Source organism: Notechis scutatus, chromosome 2, assembly GCF_049901735.1.
Source record: "Notechis scutatus isolate UNSWTSFEM ecotype Mainland chromosome 2, rNotScu1.2, whole genome shotgun sequence".
Taxonomy (NCBI): domain Eukaryota; kingdom Metazoa; phylum Chordata; class Lepidosauria; order Squamata; family Elapidae; genus Notechis; species Notechis scutatus.
In genome coordinates this window covers 54,017,070-54,040,397 of record NC_142010.1, presented here as the reverse complement: position 1 = coordinate 54,040,397, position 23,328 = coordinate 54,017,070, and the positions used below count along the sequence as shown (strand labels likewise).

General features: G+C 35.5%; 1 protein-coding gene across 4 annotated transcripts in view; it reads right to left on the bottom strand.

Moving 5' to 3' along the window:
* The window catches only part of ERC2 (ELKS/RAB6-interacting/CAST family member 2), a 664,972-nt gene that overhangs the window by 358,445 nt on the left and 283,199 nt on the right, over positions 1–23,328 (bottom strand). For all 4 annotated transcript variants that reach the window (XM_087954768.1, XM_087954770.1, XM_087954769.1 and 1 more), the window contains one exon: positions 14,124–14,317. In XM_087954768.1, the coding sequence (XP_087810894.1) occupies positions 14,124–14,317 (194 nt within the window). The remainder of the gene's footprint in view (positions 1–14,123; positions 14,318–23,328) is intronic.

Genomic DNA, 23,328 nt, shown 5'->3' with positions numbered 1-23,328 from the left:
CACAGATTATTGTCTGCTTTTAAGAGGAAATTACTCCAATAGGCCCAGCAGAAATAAAAGCCATCATCCAATCCTTGGAATTTTTCAGAGCAATTTGAAAGGCAGGCAACAATACTTAAAAACCTTTTGTTGTTCCCTATGAGGTTAATAGCTCATACATTTAAAAAGTACAAATGATACACTAATATAAAATAATGAAGTGGGAACAACATTCAGTGCCTTTGCTATTGCATTTTACATATATTCTGGACTTGTTAAAGAATCACACTAATCTGTAAGACATCCCTAACCACTAACACACTAATATTAATTAAATTAACTAAAAACTAGGTTTTTGGCAAACTAATACTTTTCAAAGAACAGAGGTAGGAACATGTCTAGATTGGGAATATATTGGCAACATCTTGTAAATTATTTAGTCCAAATTGCAGGGTACTTTTTCCTCCCACTGGATATTGCCCTCACAAATTTTTGTTCTAGAAAAGTAACAGAACAATTGGTTTCCTTTCTGTGACTGGATCTCCCTGTGCAGATATATTGTAGTTCTCCACATTATAGGTAGGAGACAGACAGATAGATAGACAGACAGACAGACAGACAGACAGACACACAGACAGACACACACACACACACACACATGATTTTGTGATCTTTTATGCTACAGTTGTTAAGTGAATCACTGCAGCTGTTAAGCAAATCATGCAATCCTTAAGCAAATCCAGCTTCTCCCATTGATTTTGCTTGTTGGAAGCTGGCTGGGAAGGTCACAAATTATGACCTCATGACCCTGGGAAGCTGCAACCATCATTAATACATGCTGGCTGGTAAGTGCCCAAATTTAGATCGTGTGGCCATAGGAATGCTACAACGGGCATAAGCGTGAGGGCCAATTATAAGTCTTTTTTTTAAAACTACCACTGTAATTTGAACAGTCACTAAATGAATGGATTAATGTTTACAGATAGTCAAGGACTACCTGTAAAAATAAAAGAGCCAGTTTGGAGTAATGGCTAAGGCACCAGGCTAGAAATTTAAAAAATACCCTGTGAATTCTAGTCCTTCCTTAGATAGGAAAACCAGCTGGGTCGTTTTGAGCCAGTCACTTTTTCTCAGCCTGAGGAAGTAGTCAATGGCAAAGCTTGCTAGAAAAGTACAGGGACTTTTCCAGGCAGTTTCCAGGAGACATCACTGACATGAAGACACCAAAACAGAAACAATAATACATACTACATATATAAATAGAGTTATATCTATCAAAATGCAAATATTGGCAGACAGTGCAACCAATTCAATAGATTGTTAAAAAGTAATTTCTTGCAAACTATGGTCTCCAGTGAGAGCTATTTTAAACTGAATTCTGCAACAGTGCACTCATTATAACAGTTTCCTAGCATATGGTGCAGGGTCCACTTTTCAGATTATTGAATGCCACTTCACACGGTCAGCTGCATCTCCAGGGTGCAGGCATGTGGCTTGCATATGTTTGTTGATGGTGTCTTGCCATCTCTGTTTTGGATGCTTCCAAGATCATCAGCCATTGACTTCTAGTTGGTTGGCAGTCTTGGCCGTGGTGGAAGGTGATGCTCTCTCGACATGTCCATACCAGTGGAGTTGGCCTTCTCTCATCTTCTCTATAATTGGTGCCACACCAAAATGTTGTTGAATGGTGTCATTTGTGATGTGGTCAAAAAGGGAGATTCCCGATATCCAAGCATTCACATTTCCACGGAGATAGCTTTCAGTCCCTGTTATTGCTGCCCAGCATTCAGTACCATACAGTGCAACAGGGTGGATGGTTGTCTTGTAAATCTTAGGTTTAAGATGGGTTGGCATTCATCTGCCACATAACACACCAGTGAGTTCTCACCAAGTTTCCTAGCATATATTGCTGGTTTGAAGTCCAACTGAAAGATTATTTTTAAGCTATATTGTTTTTTTCCCCTGAGCAGAAACATTTCATGTTTCTCCAGCCACTTGAAACAAAAGAAGGAAACATCCTTTGAGGTCTTTTAAGATTAGAATTAAAAACTTTTTTGTCTCCAAGGAAAAAGGGACATAAACCCTTTTACCAAAAGTGATGGAGAAGTGATGAAACTCTCCACTTCTGGCATTACCCCCAAAATGTGGAAATAGATACTCAGGGAAAGAAAACAAGTAATGAAAAAAATCCTGCTGGATTTCCAACTAGCTCTATTGTATAAACTAGAGAAATATTATAACTCTAATATAAATATTATAATGAAAAGTAAGACTAGGAATGATGTGATAGCAATGTTCCAATATCTAAAGGACTACTACAAAGAAGGGAGGGTCAACTAACTTATTATCCAAAGTACCTGAAGACAAGACAAGAAGCAATGGATGGAAACTAATCAAGGAGAAAAGCAACCTAGAACTAAGGCAAAATGTCTTGACAGTTAGAACAATCAATCAGTGGAATGACTTGCTCCAGAAACAGTGGGTGCTCCAATACTGGAGGTTTTTAAGATGAGATTGGACAACCATTTGTCTGAAATGGAAGAGGGTTTCCTGCTTGAACAGGGGATTAGACTAGAAGACCTCCAAGGTCCCTTTTAACTCTGTTAGTCCTGTTATTTTTATGCAACTTCTGGATTGCAGCAGGAGATTGGTTAAATGTAACTGTAGTAGACATTACAGATCTTAGCAACCATTAACTAAACTGAAAGATATTTCCTGCCTGAGTAAAGGATATCAATCTTTCGGTCTGTCTGTCTGTTCTGTCTATACTATAAATGCTTGTATATGGCTTCAGTCATATGGCTCTAAACAGATTTGAAGCAGTCAAGTGCAACGGATGGATCATCAGACAAGTCTACCAAGAGCTTATTTTTGGCACAAATGATCAGGATCAAATTATCCTACTCCAGAAACATTATGTGTGATCACATTCCCACATTATATCTGGATTATCACATTATGTCTGGAGAAGGTTCTAATGCTGGGAAAGTCAGAAAGAAAGAGAAGAAAATGACCCTCAGCAAAGTGGATAGACAGTGCAACAAGTCTATCATTGGAAGCCCTAAATGACCAAGTTAGGAATAATTAATCATGGAGAAAATCCATCTATATAGTTGCTAATAGTCAACAATGATTTAATGGCATGTACAGTAATAGCATGTAAATAGGAAAAACAGCACTTTGGAAATGGAGCAAGAAAACACACTTGAAATAAGAGGGGAGTACAAGACAGTGTCATCCATTATTTCACTATCCTAAAATGGTTGCAGACAATGCAGCAACCCCGCAGTGCAGATTTGCTCAACATGATGGTTATAAGCCTTCCATATTCTTCAACTACTTTTCTTTAAATATCAGAATTTTGTGTACTATAGATATTCCGATGTAATACTCTTAATGCCAGGACCACAAAACTGAATCCTGAGAAAACAGAACCTTGTTGCAAAGTTGGATTTAACATTCCCTTGTCTCAAACATAGCACTTAAGTTTTACTTTTCAAAATAAAACAGGCAGAAAACCATCACAGGATGATAGGAAAATTACTTGTATGTGGTCAGTTATATTTGTATTTGTAGTATTGGTCTATATGGGAATTCTAACTATAGCTACTGATTTAATATTTATTATATTTTACATCTCAGCCTGTATAGATATTAGCTTGAAATATGATGGGCGGTCTATAAATTGCATAAATATTGTTGTGGAAAATACTGATTCATTAAAATTTAGAAAAAATAATTACAGAAAGTAGAAAACACTTGAAATGATAAAGAAACAGTTCCTTCTTTTTAAAAGGACAGACATAAATGATTATTCAAGCTGGGAAAATTTAACACATTGTTGGCATGCCCTAGTAAACCAAATTATATAAACTCCACTGCAGGAAAAAAATGGCTGGTTATAAGAACAGATTTCTTTAATTAAGCCTATCATTTTGCTACACAAGAATAATAAAATTAGGCTTCTGGTAGAGATAAATTTTTATACATACATGTAAGCTCTTCTAGTTTCTTACCAATGATTTTTAATCATCTGCTTTAACATTTAAAATATAAGCAGATAATGCATATTCATTTTTTTTTTCTCTCTCTCATTCTCATTCTCTTCCTGGGCACTTCTGAGCACATATATCTATACCGGTCAAAATTTAGCAGTAAATCAGAAAAGAAGGATTATTTCAAGCTGATCATAATAATATATATTAAAACTTTAATTAAAAAAATAATTTCATGCTGCAAAGCACAATTTTTATTTCCAAGTTTGTGCTGGTCTACTCAGAGATGCCAAAGGTAAAATAGAAATAGAGTGCAGTTGTGCTTGGTTTAAAAGTTTTTCATTTGCTGAGAAATAAACAACGTATTCTGAAGACTATTGTCAAATTAACCGGATCAGAAAACCTGTGACTTGAGGCCAGTATCTATTTGGCTTGTCAGTAGTGACAGTATTATAATGAAAGACAGTTTGAATATTCTGGTGACAGTTTACTCTAAAGTGGTTGTTATTTATCAGCCTTCTTAATTAAAAGGAATAAAAGAAAAATCTCCCATAATCCTAATGGTTGAAACCTCTTTTCTGCTGCACAGTATCAGCATCTGGGACACATATTATCATGAGCCTAGGAATGGAGTTTGCTTTTATCAATCCTCATCCTCGTCATAGTATTTGACATAGTGTAGAGTGTTCCCTTACATTCTTGTTCTTTAAGCAAACAAGGAAAGAACTGAAATTTGGATAATCCTTTCACAATATTTTCCATAAATGATAAAATGCAAATACAAACAGAGAATTTTAGGCAGAGGCATATTTCCCATTGTTGCCCGAGGATTAAAATGTAAAAATGATTCCAGAAAAAATTTCTTAGGTGATTTTTTATAAAAAAATAACCATTTCGAATTCTATAAGTAGTCTGGGGTCAGTTCTCCTTTGCATTGTCTGATTTCTCAACAACTTATAAAGAATCAAGAATAAAAGAACCATTTAAAAAAGTCTCCATGCTGCTCTCTTTCATGTTCCAAGCTAGAAAGTAAAAATTAGATTTTTATCTAATTTATAAATGCATTTCTATAGGATTTTAATCCATACCTCTATGTTTCCAGATCATTAAATGTTCTTTATATTGGTCCACAAATTTCTAGTGGGGCTTATATGTTCATCTACATGTAACCATTTCTGTCATAGAAAAAAAATGAAAGAAACTGAACTTCAAAACTTTAATTACCCATCCTTGTTGGTGAAACTAATGGTGCCGTAATAAAATGATTAGCTGATGACTAAAGTCTGTCTCACTAGAAAAAGACAAACAGTAATGTTCACCAGTTTTTCCCAGGTGATTATCAGCAATCTGTAAGAATGCTACTGGCTGAGTTTTAATTTATGCTGAAATATTTTATATTTATACAATCATACAAATGCATAGTATGTATAGATCTGAAGTTAAATAAATGTGACTTGGAATCCTGCTGGCAAAAGAAAACACAAGATAACCAAAATTATGCACCTGGGGAACATATGCAAAAAGATATATTACTTCTTTTATTTCAATCCAAAAATTAAAGAGCCTCTGGATGATTTGTTAAAAGGCATTCTTTTGTGAGGGTCCTTCTAACAGCAGAAGGCATCTGCTCCAAGTAAAGGCCAGCAGAAACCAAATTAGAAATAAAATTACAAAATTATCACAATCTACCATAGCAGTAAGTTAATACACTTTCACAGACTCATATTTACAAGTTGCAAATAAATTTACATTCTTATTCTTATTTACACATTTTAGTCATCCAAATATTATTTGCTATTTTGCTCATATTTATCATGAATCTGTATATTAATTTTTTTTAAAAGACTAAATGATTAACGGGAAATTTGAGTCAGTTTAGAAAGTAGTAAATAGGGCATTCTAATGTAACAAAATAACAAAGTTGGAAGGGACCTTGGAGGTCTTGTAGTTCAACCTTCTTCTCAGGCAGGAAACCATTTCAGACAAATGGTTATCCAATCTCTTCTTAAAAACTTTCAGTGTTGAAGCATTCACAACTTCTGGTGGCAAATCTGCTGCAATCTAGCAGTTGCTTAAAAATAACAGAATTAACAGAGTTGGGAGGGACCTTGGAGGTCTTCTAGTCTAACCCCTGCTCAAGCAGGAAACCCTCTACCATTTCAGGCAAATGGTTGTCCAATCTCATCTTAAAAACCTCCAATATTGGAGCACCCACAGCTTTTGGAGCAAATCATTCCACTGACTGATTGTTCTCACTGTCGGGAAATTTCTTCTTAGTTCTAGGTTGCTTCTCTCCTTGATTAGTTTCCATCCATTGTTTCTTGTCTTGCCATCAGGTACTTTGGAGAATAGGTCGACTCCCTCTTCTTTGTGAAAAACCCCTTATATATTGGAACACTGTGATCATGTTACCCTTAGTCCAGGGGTGAGATTCAAATTTTGTAACAACCAGTTCTGCGGGCGTGGCCAGTGGGCATGGCCATGTGACTAGGTGGGTGTGGTCTTTTTTGGCAGCAACTCCCTCCCCCCCCCCAATTTTTTGGGCCTTCTGGGCTTCAGGGAAGCCTCCTGGGGGGTATTTTTGCTCCCAGATGGCTTCCCTGGTGCCCAGGAAGGAAAAAAATTGAGCTGGGGGCACGCTGCACTCCCCTGAACTCTGTTTTTGGGCCTCAGGGAAGCCTCCTGGGAGGCGTTTTTGATCCCAGAAGGCTTCCCTGGGGATCAGGAAGGAAAAAAATTGAAGAGGGGAGCGTGTGTGTGTGCTACGCCCTCCATTTTTTCCCTTCCTGGGCCTCAGGGAAGCCTGGGCGAAGCAATAAGTAAGCGAGGGAATCCCGGCATAGCTGATCATAGGAACAGCTGATCCTTGGCAGGGGAAAAAAAGAAATACCTTAAGGAGTGACTGGGCAGGGAAGAATGCAGTCAGCGAAGTCGGACATGCGTGCAATGTTGCGCATGCGTGATAAGGACTGACTGGGCGGGGAGGGGTGGGCGGAAAGGGGCGGGGCCAGCCAGGGGCACTATTTGTCGGTTCTCCGAACTGCACAGAATCATAACAACTAGTTCTATAGAACCTGTCCGAACTGGTAGAATCCCACCCCTGCCTTAGTCCTTCTTTTCATTAAACTAGACGTACCCAATTTCTGCAACCATTCTTCAAATATTTTAGCCTCCAGTCCCCTAATCATCTTAGTTGCTCTTCTATGCTCTCTTTCCAGAGTCTCAGCATCTTTTTTTTTTTATATTGTGGTGACCAAAACTGGATGCAATATTCTAAGTGTGTTCTTACCATGGCCTTATGAAGTGGTACTAACACTTCATGTGATCTTGAGTCTGTCTCTCTGTTAATAAGAAACTGAAATGCATTCAGAGAAAGACAACCAGAAACCAAATTCTATAGGGCAGTAAGAAAAACAAACACAAACAAGTTTAGCTTGGAGAAAACTTATGAAGACAGATGATAACAGTTACATATATGAGAGGCTGTTAATACAAAAAAATATTCCATATTTATCCAAAGACAAAAAAAATATTTGAAACTGCAAAAAAGATTGTGGTCTTAAAGTAGAAAAGACAGATACCAGCAGAACAGAATGCCAGACAAAATACTGACTTCTGCTTTAATGGAAATAGTGAAGCAGAGTGGATGACAACTCCTAAGAATAATTTATCTGTTTCCTATATTCCTCCTCCATTGTTTATCAATTATATTAACTTGGAATGAGCTTCCAATAGAAGCTGTCTAACTTCCCTTTATAATTCAAAGAGTACATTTAATAAAGATATGAGTTGTGGGATTTTAAAAGAACCCCTTTTAAAAAACAAAAGTATCACACTCATTTAGTATAAATGCTCACACAATACTTCATCATATGCCCACAAACATACACACACACACAACACACACACACACACAGAGGACTCTGTAGATAATAGTTTATTTACCAGAAATATTTACTATAAAATTTCACAGACACTCTTTTTAAACTCTTAAGAAACTATGAGAGGTTTAGAGGGGGAAATGGAATATAGTGTTATCTACTATGCATGGTATCAAATTCTCTTTTTATTCTGATCAAGTGGCAGCTATCTAACTGTAACTAAATAACAGATACAAATGCATTGACTAAAATTGACGGAGCTCAGTTTCAGAAATTATAGATCTTCTCTTAAGATATTCTCACTCTGTCACACACTATTAAATATTTCAAAGCCTTGTGACTGACATTATGCTGTGCCAGAGGAATGCTCCTGTACTTTCCTTATACAGTATGTCAATTTATAATGTTGAATTTGTACCATGTCATTTATAAAATGGTCAAGATAATCAGGAAGTTCTGAGACAAACTCTATCAACAAGAAGAAGAAAAAGGGAAAAGAAAACAAAATCAGATTGCAGAGTACAAAGATCCCTTCCAGTTTTGTTATTCTTTTGAACACTACTATCTAGAGGAAAGTATGTTCATATTTAAAGAATTAGGGGACCTGATAAATGAATGGAATAATTGGAAAACATATAAATAGTTATGATTTGAAGGTCAAATGACTGAAGCAGACTGAAAGCAGCCATTTGGAATGGGTGAATGGTAAATAGATGGATGGATGGATGGATGGATGGATGGATGGATGGATGGATGGATAGATAGATAGATAGATAGATAGATAGATAGATAGATAGATAGATAGATAGATAGATGATCTAAGTGTCAGAGATAATTATAAAATCATCATAAGATAATGATGAGCTAAGTGCCAGAGCCCACTGTAACAACATTAGAGCTCATCTGTCTGGAATCCGCACTGCATATCTGATATTAATACAATCAAGAGAGTCCAGAAATATTTCACAAGAAGAGTCCTCCACTCCTCTACTCACAACAGAATACCCTATGCCTCCAGACTTGAAATTTTAGGCTTAGAAAACTTAGAACTATGCCACCTTCGGTCTGACCTAAACATAGTACATAAAATTATCCATTACAATGTCCTGTCAATGACTACTTCAGCTTCAGCCTCAACAATACACAAGCACACAATAGATACAAACTCAGGGTTAACTGAACAAAACTCAATTGCAGGAAATACAACTTCAGCAACAGAGTGGTCAATGCCTGGAATACTCTACCTGACTCTCTGGTTTCTTCCACTAAACCCAAAAACTTTAACATCAGACTGTCTACTATTGACCTCACCTCATTCCTAAGAGGTCTGTAAGAGGCGTGCATAAGCACACCAATGTGCCTACCATCCCTGTCTTAATGTTCCCTTTTATTTGTATCTATTTCATGTATTAATAATCATGTTTATACTTATATATATTATCAAATGCATGCTGGACAAAATAAATAAATAAAAATAAAATAAATAAATGAATAGATGGATGGATGGATGGATGGATGGATGGATGGATGGACAGATGGACGGATGGACAGACAGACATAAAATCACCATCTTCATCTTTTAACGACCCCATAATCCCTTGCGGGTTGGAGTCTGGGCAACTGAATAGAACTAGCAGAGTGTTTAGTGGCCAGATGCCCTTACTGTCGCCATAGATAGATATAAAATGATACCAAAGAAATAAAGGGAAGAAAAACTTTAGTTTTACAATGTAACAATGAGCAATTACTACATCAGTGATCTATTTTTTTAAAAGGAAATCAGGACAGAATTTTGTCTGTGTGTGTGTTTTAATGAATAGTGTACAAAAGCAATAGCTTTTCTACTAGGAATTTTTTTTTGCCTCAGACGCACTCTCCCTGTCCAGGAAACCACAATGAAGATGGTGGCAACTGCAAGGCCAGGTGGTTGGCAGGAGGCATTCTTTCTTGGAAGGCCTTGTGTGGACTGACTTGGGTTTCGGATGACTCATATGAGCAGTCATCTTCACCCATGAAAAAATAATGGAAGTTAAATGGCTTGGCTACATGTTCAAAGAATTCTTATGTTGGTGATTCTCAAGTACTGATCACTTACACTGATCAAAGACACTCTTTTTCTTATGGAAATACAGTTCTTGCTAAAGCTGAGAGCAATCTTTTTCAGTCCCAAGAATAAGACTAATACTTCATCGCTGAGAATATCCAGATGGCTGATAACTTATTTTCTGCAAAAATATTTATCATGTCCTTTCAATTAGTCAAAGCAATATACAAACTCTTATCTAAGGCCAAAGTAAAATAATCCCCAGAGACATCACAGGTGCACATTCCTATACTACATTGCAAAAGATGATTTATTGACTATTTTTAAAAAGATGGGGGAACATCAGAAACCATTAAATACCTATTGGGTATGCTGGTTTCTTTATTTCTTATTCTTAATTTCCCAGTTTTCCTTTAACAGAACTATCTGGTAGCAGTTCAGCTGTAACCCTTTCAACCAATCATACTAATAGAAATCTGCATACTGAAACCACACAGATTTGATATCAAATATAAGCAAACAACACCCAATGAGCTTTACAACTTTTGCAAATTACACCTATCACAGCACTTGAAGAAATGATCCATTCTTTCAGATTTTCATTCTTCTGCTAGAATTAGAATGCCTGACTTAAAGGGAGAAAGGAGTCAGATTGAGTCATTCTCTGAACGAGTCTGCGATAGCGCACTTACCTATAGATATTTTTGTATATTACTTTACATTAAATACAGAATATCAATGTGTCATAAAGTAAAGGAAGTTTGAAAAGCATATCAGTCCAAAGAAAGGCTAATATTGATAAAGAGTGGCACTAACAACCTTGCCAGCTCAGGGCGGGGGGGGAGGGGGGAGGTGAAAAGAAGCTGGCAGATTTTTTGATTCTCAGTAAGAATACTTTTTAAATAATTCTTAAACATTTTCATTGTAATGATGCACTATGTGAAAAAAGTACTCACTCCCATCAATTCTGCTTTAAATATATTTAATTTCAGTGAAATATTTTAAGCGATGCAAGAGAAGAAGAAAAACTCAACTGTGCCTATTTTCAGTGCTCTGGATATTTTTTTTCTGTCGCTCTCTCCTGTCTCCCATTTCCCTTTTTCATTTTGAAAATAAACTTTATACTAAAATAAACCAATAAACTACATTTTGAAAATTACTTTATATTCCAAAAATGAGGAATAAAGAAAACTAATTCATCCAAATATTTTCTGCTGTTTAATTGAAATCATAAAACTATAATACTGTGATCTTTTCTTCTTAGCTGGAATAATTTGTAATTCTTGTTTCTTCTATAATAGATAGCTAATTACATTTCTCATTATAATAGAGTCTAAGAACAACCTGATATACATTCAAGAAAAGATAATTCTAGTGATCCTTACAGTGATGTCAGAATGAGTTTGCTGTAGCTGTAATTACTTGGAGAAAGCTCTCAAACATACACATGCATATACTGTAGCAAACTTCAACATTATTTTATCTCTTTGTCAAAAATTCTAAAAATATATAAGAATTAAGAAAAAAATTAAAGAATAACTTAATCTGAATTTCAGTAAAATTTTGATTTAATTGATCTTCATTTAACTGACTTCAGATGCAATGGACAAATCATCTGTCTGAATACAACCATGAAAAAATGGACAAGTCTCTTGCCTATGAAGAAATCCAGACCAGCCATTTAAATTTACTTTCAGTTGAATGAGATTTACATCGTTTGCACCTATTTATGTCATTTCTGTACAGATGTCATAATTTGCCTGAGGTGAATTGCCTCAAAAAGCATACGTTTGTGTTTCACTCCCAATGAATGGTCCATTAAATCAAGGTGTTACTATACTATAATTGTCCATTCAATGTAAATGTCACTTTCCTTTCTCCAAGAAAAGAACAAAAATGAAACAAAAAGATCTACACAGAAGATCCTACACAGTAAGGCATTAAAACTTCAGAGCAGAAAACAATATTTTAACTTCTTTACACGAACCTCTGTGGTTAAAAAAAAAAGTATTAAAACATCTGCAACTTTTGTACAATGTTTGAAGTTTGGAAGCATGCTTTAGAAACAAGAGTAATATTTAAAAATTAAAGAACTAGATGCACAGGATTAGAGATTTTGAAGCAGTAAGAGACTCTATAGATGAATCCAGCAATAATCTTCTCGCCTAAAAAACATGGCATTGAATTTTAGCATGCACTTCCTTTCCTAAACTTCTTAATTTTCCAAATGAATGCTTGGACTGATTCCAGAAAAATACTTTTTCCCTTTTCTTTTTGAAGTCTTTTAAAATATGCAAACATAATGCCTTAGTCTCTTTCCTTTTATGCTTATAAAAAGAAATTAAATGTTATCTTTTCTTTCATTTATGTGTACTCTGCCTTTGAACTCTAATGTATTACCTATCCTGAAGCATCTTTTACACACACAGCTAGTTGGCAGTGAGTGCCACAGCTGGCGGGAAGGGCAGTCCCATGACTTACAAGTGAGTAAAGCCTGCCTCTTCCTGCCCAATCAAAGTCACCATAAAAAAACATGAAACAGAACTCTAGCTCTTTTGCCTGATGTGACTTAATGTACAGGTCACGTACCTCTTAATCAATTTGGTAGCCAATGAAGAGACTGATTTAGGCACTGTGGAGAAGCTTTAAAATGGCCGTGTGGGGAGAACCTTAGCCTATTAATAGAAGACACTACAGCAGTTCGTTTAGGGACACTCAAGTTGCAACGGCACTGAAAAAAATGAATTATGACCATTTTTCACACTTACAACTGTCACAGCATCTCTATGGTCATGTGATCAAAATTCAAATGCTTGGAACTGACTCATATTTATAACAGCTGCCGCATCTGCAGCATCCTGGGGTCATGTGATCTACCTTTTGAGACCTTCTGACAAGCAAATTCAATTGGGAAGCCACATTCACTTAACAATTGTGTTGCTAACTTAACAACTGCAGTGATTCATTTAAGAACTGTGGCAAGAAAGGTCATAAAATGTGGCAAAACTCACTTAAATGTCTCACTTAACAATGGATATTTTGGGTTCAATTGTGGTCATAAATCAAGGATTACTGGTATAAAGGTGGGAGTCAGTAAATCTGGTTAATTCCCAAAATACAGAGATCTAATCTGGTAACCAAATGCACATCAACTGCAAGAAAAAGAAAAGCCATTTATAAGGACCATTTATAAATTAAATATAGAAATTTGTACATTTCTGTTTATTTTTTACTCTGTTTTCTTTTTAAGTTTTTATTTTTAACCTGTGATGAAATTGATCAAAATTAAATTGGAAAGCTGGGAAGAAAAAGGGGGTATAAAAATACATCAAAAGGAATAAAAAGAAAACTGGCTCTTTATTCATTGATTCTGCAAAACATTATGCTAAATCTTGTTTTTTGTTAGAGCTGAGTACCCCTTACTTTTCAAGATTAGTTGCAACATCTAGTTTTAGTTGCAACGTCTAGACCATTTGATGATAGAAATTTGAGGTTTCAATACTGTGGCAATAACCAGTTGCAAGACAATTGCTAGCAAGATGTGAATATTTGTTATTAAATGCAAATTAATAAATGTTCCTAATCATATTTTTATACAATCTACTTTTATTTGTGTACTAGTGTACTTTTGTTAACACAGATGTGGATTATGTTGATTTAACATGGCCTCATTGATCCAATCATAACACAATCCTTTGATGCATAAGACAACTTTTCAAGTTATCAAGTGTTTCATTATTTTGTTCTAAGTACAAATGTTAACCTCTAAATAATTTTACATTCATAACCTTTTATTGTACCATTTCTATTTTTCTATTTTTTAAAAAAATTAGTTATACTTTATTCTTATTACATCCCAGTTTCTTTCAGCAGTCTGGTTATTTTCATTTTTTATCCTTTTATACTTTTTCTCTCTCTTCTTCAATTTTGCAAAAAAAAAAAAAAAAAAGTTAATGCAGTCTCCCCACCCCACCCGACCCCTGGTTAGGTCAGTAAGGTAAACTTTTTCTATAAAGGAGCTGAGACTTTATTATTGTACTGAATCTTCAAAAGCATTTGGACAAATGATTTACACAGAACCATATTTTTTCTAAAACCCTGTCGTATCAAGTTGGCTGTTCTATTTCATTTGCCTGCTACCGTGATACATTTTGCTATTTCTTTTCATCAAGCAGGGATATATATAATGTATTTATGAGAAAACACAGGCAATAAGAAATGTACCTTTCCAGCTCAGCAATTTTCTTATCTTTGTCATTTTTTTCATTCTCTACTTCTTTGAGGATTTCTAAGAGCCTGTCCACCTCGGCTTGGGTTTTGCCACATTCCTCTCTATAGTAGGCAGCCTCTTTGTCGAGCTGCTTCAATCGATCAGCAAATTCAGGATTCTTCCGAGCTTCTTCCTCAGCCTCATGAGCCTGTTAAATTAAAAAAATAAATCAATCACTAGCCTTTCCCCCTAGTTTATAGTGCTATTCTGTGAGTTGGTGGCCTTTTCTTGCTATTGGGCAAAAGCTATTTTCCTTCAACATCCCATTATTTGGAGCGGGGGAGGTGAAACCATAATTCTAAGTACTAGAAAGATTTTTTTTCCTGGAAAATAACATTGAACAAGTTAACTTAAGTCTATACCTGATATGGTTTGATTTAATAACTACTTTAAGCAAATCTTGAACAACTTAATGTAAGTTATTTATTTCAGACAAGATGTGAATGCCTCAAACAAATAGTTTTACCCCCAAATCCCTCTTTTCCTCCCTTATTTTATTTCATTCTGCCAATACTTAACCTGAAACATAAGGAGAAAGAAGCCCCTCATGGAACAGCACAAATAAACGGACCTGGCAAACACATGCATGAGTGGCTGGTCAGTTCACAAACAAGAAAGAATGCAATGAACACAACAGAAAAGAAAAGTGCAAAGCCCAGTCTTGTTCCCATTAAAGCTAATGGCAAAACCTCATTAATGTCACTGAGAGCATGAATGGGCCAAAAGAGTTTAAAACATTACACTGAAATAATCACACACAGATGTAAACAAGAATGCACTGCAATGCTTAGCCTACCCCTTGTTTCCCATTATTCCTAATTGGCATCTTCAAAGAGCAGGCAGAGAGAAAACAAGTAGTTTAACTGCAGTGCACATTAAAGACACAATTCAGAGAACAATTTTTCAATGTACACAAATACATTTTAAAGGTTTGAGGATACTCTGAAAGACTGCATATCCTGCTGCTAGCTAATAATACAGTACAGTAATAATACAGTACAAGTCTCGGTGTTGGTTCTATTCCTTGCACATTTATTATTTCAGAAAATAAACTAGCAAGAAAACAGTGACAGGCTAAACGAAGCTTACATTTCAGATAAAAGATCACATTGATATCTACTTCTTGAAGGTTTACATGCTTTGAAGTGACTTTTTTTTTCAGTTTTGAACAATTTTTGAGTTTCAGGAAAATATGAAGTAATGTACAAAAGTTATTAATGAATTAATGGTCAGGGCAGTTTATCTGCATGTAACATATTAGTCAAGCATGAGGATAATCAAGACAGGTTTAGTCTGAGTAGATCTCTTATTCTCAAACAAACTTCTAGGGCCATTTCAAAAGTGGCGAGTTTCCTTACATAGACATATTTTTAAAATCTAAACAAATCATAAGTGCACCATTTATCCACAAAGAAATTGAGATGTATGACATTTGTTGCCTATATTTAAATTTTTTAATATACAATATACTTTTTAAATGGAAAAGTTAGACATACAAGGAATTTGCCATGATTGAAAAAGCTTAAGATTAAACACGAAGGGAATAATTTTCTCCATAAATCAAATATAACTTACACCATTTACAAAATACACAGTTGCCAAGTATTCCTGTGTGCTACCTCCATTCATTTCAGTGGAAACTTGTTAAAAACCAAAATAAGTATGCCCTAATATTAAAATGTGAATTGTGACTTCTGAAATTGCATCTTGGATAGTCTAATAGAGAGTGCCTTAGAACTTGAAGGCTCATCTAACTAGAATCTCATCTAGAAATCCTAAAATTAAAAATTCAATAATGCTATATCTATTATAGGGTAAACAGTAGAAAACAACATAAATTAATTTGTTGTGGTATAATACGACTTGTGGGATATATCTCTCTACTTAGTGAAACAATAATTGAATAGAATTATGGAAGACTTGGTTGAAAGTTATTTGAGAATACAATGAATAAATCATGACACTTCTGCACCTTAATAATTCATGCTAGATTTGGGGGTATAATTTCAAGGGATCTTGAGGATATGAGATTAAAAATATATTTATGCTCTATGCTGAGTTGATTTAAAGAAGTCGTTACACTTGCCATTTGGCAAATAAAACAAAAGTATTATTTTTAGAATTTAGAAGATTTTTTTTAAATAGCTGAGTTTAGCAGATATTGGCAAATGTTTGTTCTATTTCCTACACTTTCTACAGAGGGAAAAAATGTGAAGGCTTATATGATCCATTTCAAATAACAAATAGATGTAGAATAACAAAGATGAATGTTTTGTAGAAGAATGAACCACAACCTTTGGTGAATAATATTTTTGTTTGGTTTTTCCAGATAAGCTTTCATAAGTAAAATCTTCATTCAATGCCATATTGAAAAGAAACAAGATGGAAACATATTGTAGATTGTGGGGAGGATTTCAGACAGGACAAATGCTGACCCCCTCCCCAAAAGTTTGTGATCTAAACCAGAGGTCTCCAACCTTGGCAACTTTAAGACTTGTGGACTTCAACTCCCAGAATTCTCCAGCCAGCTCTGCTGGCTGGAGAATTCTGGGAGTTGAAGTCCACAAGTCTTAAAGTTGCCAAGGTTGGAGACCTCTGATCTAAACAACAGATTTTCTGGCAACAGTGGCTGGCGTTTTCAGAGGAACCGTGGTCTACAATCTGCTATCTAGACCACATTCACTAAACTTTAAATCCCAACAGCACCCAATTATAGTTAATGCTAGAAATATAATGATCTGCCAAGGCATTCAGGAGTAATGAAATCACAGTACTCTGTCTTTCCTATTTTCAGCAATCAGCAGGATAACTGAGGCCATCTGCCTCAGTTACCTTTAGATGTCAAATCTGCATCTAAACCAATTTCAAAAGGTTCAGAATAACCCTTTCAATTTGAGAACTGCTGGACTTACAGTAAGATATAAAGGTGATCAGAATTATCTGCAAAGAAAAGTCAAAACATCAAGATGGGGGCTAAATCAGGACATGGCTTTGATTACATACAAGTAGCCCTCGGTTAATGACCATACATTTACCTGCTGTTCCAAGTTATGACAGTGTTAAACAAGGGAATTTACACAGGTCCTTGGAATTGCGGTCACTGAAGTCACATGATCATGATTTAGGTGCTTGGCAATTGCCTCACAATTATGACACTTGCAGCATCCTTCTTCATTTATGTGATCAGCATTCCCTGCCAGCTTCCAACAAGCAAAGTCAATGGAGAAGCTTACATGGAGTTGCAAATGGTGGTCACATGATGTAACCATGTCACTTAGCAAAAGAGTTCCCAGTCCCAATTACTGTCATTAACCAAGGAGTACCTGTAGTTGTGATCACCATGTTGACTTTTTTTTATTTCCCTCCTCTATGGACATTCCTAGTATGTGGGGGGAGGGGCTGCTATGCAAAATGTGTTGAGCTCTTTGTATGGGTTTTTGTACATTAGTTGCATCTAAGGTCTGGTTCATATTCTATGTCCCCCATACTGCCCATCTCATGTATATGCTATAGATATCAGTTCTGTACACTGAAAACAAAAACAAAAAGGAGCATGGGAAGGCCTAATTATGAGTGTACTCCAATATCTATCACATAGAACTAGAATGTTCATACTGAGCAAGTCACCAGGAAAAGTCACTCAAGATAACAAAAATAGACTCCAGATAATCTATGGATAGGATAGCAATATGTACAATAACTCTACTCTTAAAAATTTGTTTCTTATATTCCATTCAGCTTCATGGCATTAAAATATATTTTCTTAAATTCTAAAAAATTCTACAATGTATTAAGGATAGGGATCATACTAGTAACTATAAACAGGCATCTCATATTCGGTTGCTTGGAAATTCCAAGAGAGAAGATCATAACTTTCATCTTTTTTTATCCTTTTCATCCTTTATTATCCACTCATTCATATTCAAAGTCCATCCAAAAGATAAAGAAGCTACCTGCAGACCTCTTCATACTGTTCATTCAATTTCTATCTACTGATCTTTATTGTTTAATAGTACATTCAGTAGACAAAGTTAAGGATTAAAATATCTCTACATTGAGAAAGGACTACAAGATCTCTAACACTCCTAACAATCTTCTTCCCATTCTATATTCCTATGAACATTTCAGATCAGAAAATGTAATAATGATGTCCACCAATTATGTGGTTCACATTTAGTTGGTCTATATTGAAGACCCCTTCATTTTTTCTGCTTGAGAGCAGAAACCCAGATATACATCTGGGGTTCAATGAGTAAGCTCAAAGAACTATACAACTGCTCTATCTAAGCATACTCAGGGGTAGGTACATAGTTGCTTCAGCCTTTCAGGTCTTCAAGGCCAAGCAACACTTAGGGTATATTTTAGGTCAACTGCCTCTGCTAGTCTTGATGGATTGCAGCAGTAACATAGTTTAGCTGTTTTGGGATCATATCCAGGATAAGCTTAAAGAAAAGGAGATCCATCTATTATTTATACAGTCATAATTACACTCACGCAATTTGATTGTCTCCAAATATTTATAGAAAGCTGAATGAATTATAAATTAACTTTTAAAAACTGCCAGAGTATGAGACTTGGCATATCCATGTGACAGTTTATGAACTGTCGACTAGTTTTCATGCTTCTGCCTACCCACAGAGAGAGAGGGGACTGAATTTGGAAGGAAGGGTAGAGAAACCTAATCAGGTTTTGTGAAGAAACCAGTCATATTATTTTTCCTTGTTATTCAAATTATTATACACAGCAATATTACTTTATTGTAATGAATGTAAAAAGTGAAAAAGTATGCATTATTTATTATCATGTTATATATGCATCATTTATTCTTCCAACATCAATATATAAGCATAAGAAGAACAATACATGTTTATTTAGAAGAGCCAAAATATGAGTATGATTAATAAATGAGACAGCAGAAAGATGCATGCAAGAAAATACCTTAGATCCTTCAAATTGGATTTAACAACACCATGCCATCAGAGATGGTTCAATTCCAGTTATTAGTTAATAGCTTAATGGGATTGATTGGAAGCTATAATTTAGAACTGTCCTCTAAGCTGACTGTAAACATTGTTTGCTGCTTACCATTGTTTCTGAGAACATTTAGTTGCACAGAATCCAATAAGGATAGTGTTCCTTAATAAAGAAAACAAAAACATTTTCTACCAAATACAGATAACTGTAGGACAAAGTGAAAGTTTCAAAAATATGATCTTTTAGCAAAACATTAGAATCCACAAACTATTTAAGACAGAAATTATAACCAAATTAGGTTAGCAGATCAGGGAATGGCTATTTTATTTGGTGTGTTTTCATAAAAACAATTGCTATAAACTGAAAAGCATTATGTAACTATTCTATCTTGTCTTCTTTAATGGAATTCCTCTGGCAAGCAAAAAGGCTGAGGCAATGGGATTCAAATAGTAGAAAATACCATTGGGATTGAATTTAGAATATATAGACCAGATGAAGTTTCACAAGAAGGCCCTTCTTCGTGATCCCACTAGATTGATCCTAACCGTCAAGAGAGAAGACCCATCGTATTCCCTGCCTCCTTGCTCTGATAGATAGATGTGATGCAAAAAGTGCATTACATCTACCTGACCTACAAGACATTCAGATAACCTGGTCCCAAGCCATGTAGGACTTTGAAGTAAGAACCAGCACCTTGAATTTGATCTGGAAGCAAACTAGTAGCTAATGCAGGCCCTGTAGGAGATATGTGCACAGCTATACCAGCGCACAATCATGCATTTTGGACCAACTGAAGGTTGGAAAGCAGAGGGAAGTATGAGAGAGATATTGGGCACACAAAGGCACAGATCCTGACTATGTAGGGCTCTTATCCACCAACACAATCAATGATCTAAAGATACCTTCCAGGGTCACAGAATATATAAGGCTTTCTCCTTTTATTACTTTTCAAAGAAACATAAATGCTTATTATAAATCCACCAAAAATCAAATATGTTCTTTAATATTTTCAAGTGCCTCCAAATGTCATATTTCAGAAAATTAGCTTGTTTGTTTACTAAAAGACAAGAAACATCACAATAATAAAAGAAAATTATAGTTGTCCAGAAGCAATAATAAAAACCATCCTTCTCACACAACATAGTATCCAAAGGGGCTTAATAACTAATAAGGCCTGAGGGAAGATGCAGGTTTTCAAGGCTCATTTAAAGTGCAGAAGAGCAGTCTAAATTCTTGTACTTATTCAACTTAAAGACATTGTCCAACTGCAATCAACTCTGGGTCACTCACAATTGAAATCTCTGAGGGAATGTTGTTCCAGAGGGCAGGTGCTATGCTAGAGAAGACACGCTTTATGGGTCTTACTGGAGGATATTGTTTAATTGATGGGAACTGGAAAACTCTGCCTGATCATATAGGATGGGCAGAAACCTTGGAAGACACACAGTTCCTCAGATATTTAGGCATGATGCTATGTAGGCTTTATAACCAGCAACTTCAATTGCATAAAGAAGTCTGCTGTTATTATTAAGAATAACAATCCAGTGCAACTTGTTGATCAGAGATGTTATATGGATATTATGACACCTGCCCATAACTGTTCACACTACTACATTCTGGGCTAAGAGCAATTTCTCAGTAATATTTGAGAAAATCCCATATAAACCGCACTGCAACAGTTCATGTATAAAGTTTCCAGAATAGTTAACAGAATCTCATTGTAGAACTGATGTTTCAAATCACTGGTTAGGAAATTATTGAAAAGACAGCATAATGCTCTGGAAAAAAAAGTCTCCATTTTAAGTAAAATTATTTTGCCTTGAGGTAGGATGTTGGACTTGATTACTTCTGGATTATATAATTTCAAAACAGTATATTGTAATCACTTGTGGAAATCTGAAAAGTTGCATTAGGTTAAGAATATCCTGACTAAGAACTTGTCTAAAAACAATGTACTTGATTAGTCATCTCATTGCTCACCTTTTGCTATGGGAGCTTCCTGAGCCAAACTACACTTTATTTAGCCATAGAACTGCTAGTGGAAAATGTCAAGTTCTGGTTTTACACTCAGAAAATCAAATAGTGGCATGCAGCCTCTCAGCCAGGAGCAGCTCACTCGTGTCTATGTCACATTGAACCTTGTTTCATAGCAATACTAAGCCAGTATAATCAGTGGTGAGATTCAATTTTTTTTACTATGGTTCTGTGGCTTGGTGGGCGTGACAGAGGAAGGATACTGTAAAATCTCCAGAGGTGGATTTGTGGGTTCTCTGAACTACTCAAAATTTCTGCCTCCGGTTCTCCAGAATTGGTCAGAACCTGCTGAATACCACCTCTGAGTATAACTGAACTTAAATCAGTATAGTATTTTTGAAAGGATTTAAAGCAAAATAGGGGGATGAGGAACTGTGAACAGTTTCTAAAATATAAGCTCCACTAGAAGAAACTTTTATGTCACCTCTTCCCATCACCCACTACTCACAGGATCTCTAAAGGGAACCTTGTATGTAGTTCAAACAATCTTTCAGATTCTTAAGGGGATATTTATGTATTTATGCTCTGAGACACACTAGGATTTTTTGTCAGAAACAGTAGGCAGGATGAACCTCACTAAATGCCTTTCTATAAGCCATATATAACATACCTTTTTATACTGGGGTCATGATACATCTTTTTCACTTTCATAGTAGCTCCAGATAGATTTCATATTTTAGGTAAAATGATGGAAATCTTTTAAAAATAAAATGGGCCTTCAGATGAGGAGTAATTTTAAGCCTTGTTGTTTACAAACATCCCAGTTCAGAGAGTAGTCCTAGATGAAAAATGACCTCATGTCTATCTTTTGGGGGCAACCACACCCATTTGCCATTCATCAAAGTTTATCTTGCTAAAAATCCGCTTTCTGTTGAAAAAAAAATCATACTTCATTGATAATTTATCTCCAGCTTAAGCCTGGAACATTTGAAGTGACTAAAAACAGCTGACCCACCCAATCAGCATAGAGTAATGATTCCAGGTTTTATATGAACTTAATCCTACACAACACTTAATATAATTACAGGGTAGATTTGAGTAAGGGAATGTTTGCAAGAACCTCTTATTTATTCACTCAATGTTTTTATTACAACAGTAGAATTTTCTCTTGTGTTAAGAGGGACTATAATACCTCTGTTTATTAAATATTTTCTACACTTGCTTAGAGACATATACTACCTTCAGACTGGAATTACAAAACTTTAATAAACATAATTTTTATAACATAGGAGACTAACGCTGATTGATTCACGATGTATGCTCTCCTCTCGCCCAATAATTGAAGCATGGTCTATGCAATGTGTTAGGCACAAATAACTAGACCTACACTAGACCTAAAGCTAACTACTTTATTATGTACTGCTTTTAATACAGGAATCTCCCCAATCTGGTAGCCCATTCCTGGGAATAGTTAGATGAGTTTCCAAGAAACTTAGTGGGATCTTGGCCCTAGCCTTTTGTGATTGCTCAGTGACTCCAAATCAGCTCTGTGTTTTATTCCTCCTCTCTGCCAGGCTGGGTGCTTCCCAAAACATTGGAATGGGACAAATAGCCACAGCTAACTTGCTGAGGCCAACCATGGCTAACTTGCTATAGGAAAATTTAACAATTCTATTTAATTATTTAAAATAAACAAAAATGTTTTAATTTTTGCTATTCACATTTTATTGTGTCTCTCCTTTTGCATCATTTCTTTAATGATTCTATTCCACTATTTCTTTGATTTTAGTATAACTTTTGTCCAGCAGCGAGTTGTCCTGCAACTAGTTGGCTGCGGCAAGTTGGCCATGGCGAATTGTCATAGATCCTCCCAACATCTATCACAATAACATTAATAAGGCATTAATAAGAAGACAGACAATTCATCAGTAGGTTTTTTTTTAAGTTGCTGAATACATAAATGTAAAACTTAAATGTCTAAAGGGAAACAAGATGGCATTTCTTTGGTTGAAATAACCACTGTTATTTCATTCTCTCAACTACGTGCACTTCAGCAAAAGTCTTGCTGGCATGCTTATACTTGTGTTTTAAAAGAGTTCTGAAAGATTGTAAGGTTCTGAAGAAACATTTTGCCCACTGCAGTAATGAGAGCTCTTTCAGACCATATGAAAAGCACACCTGCTTATGTGGAATAGATCCAATCATTATCCC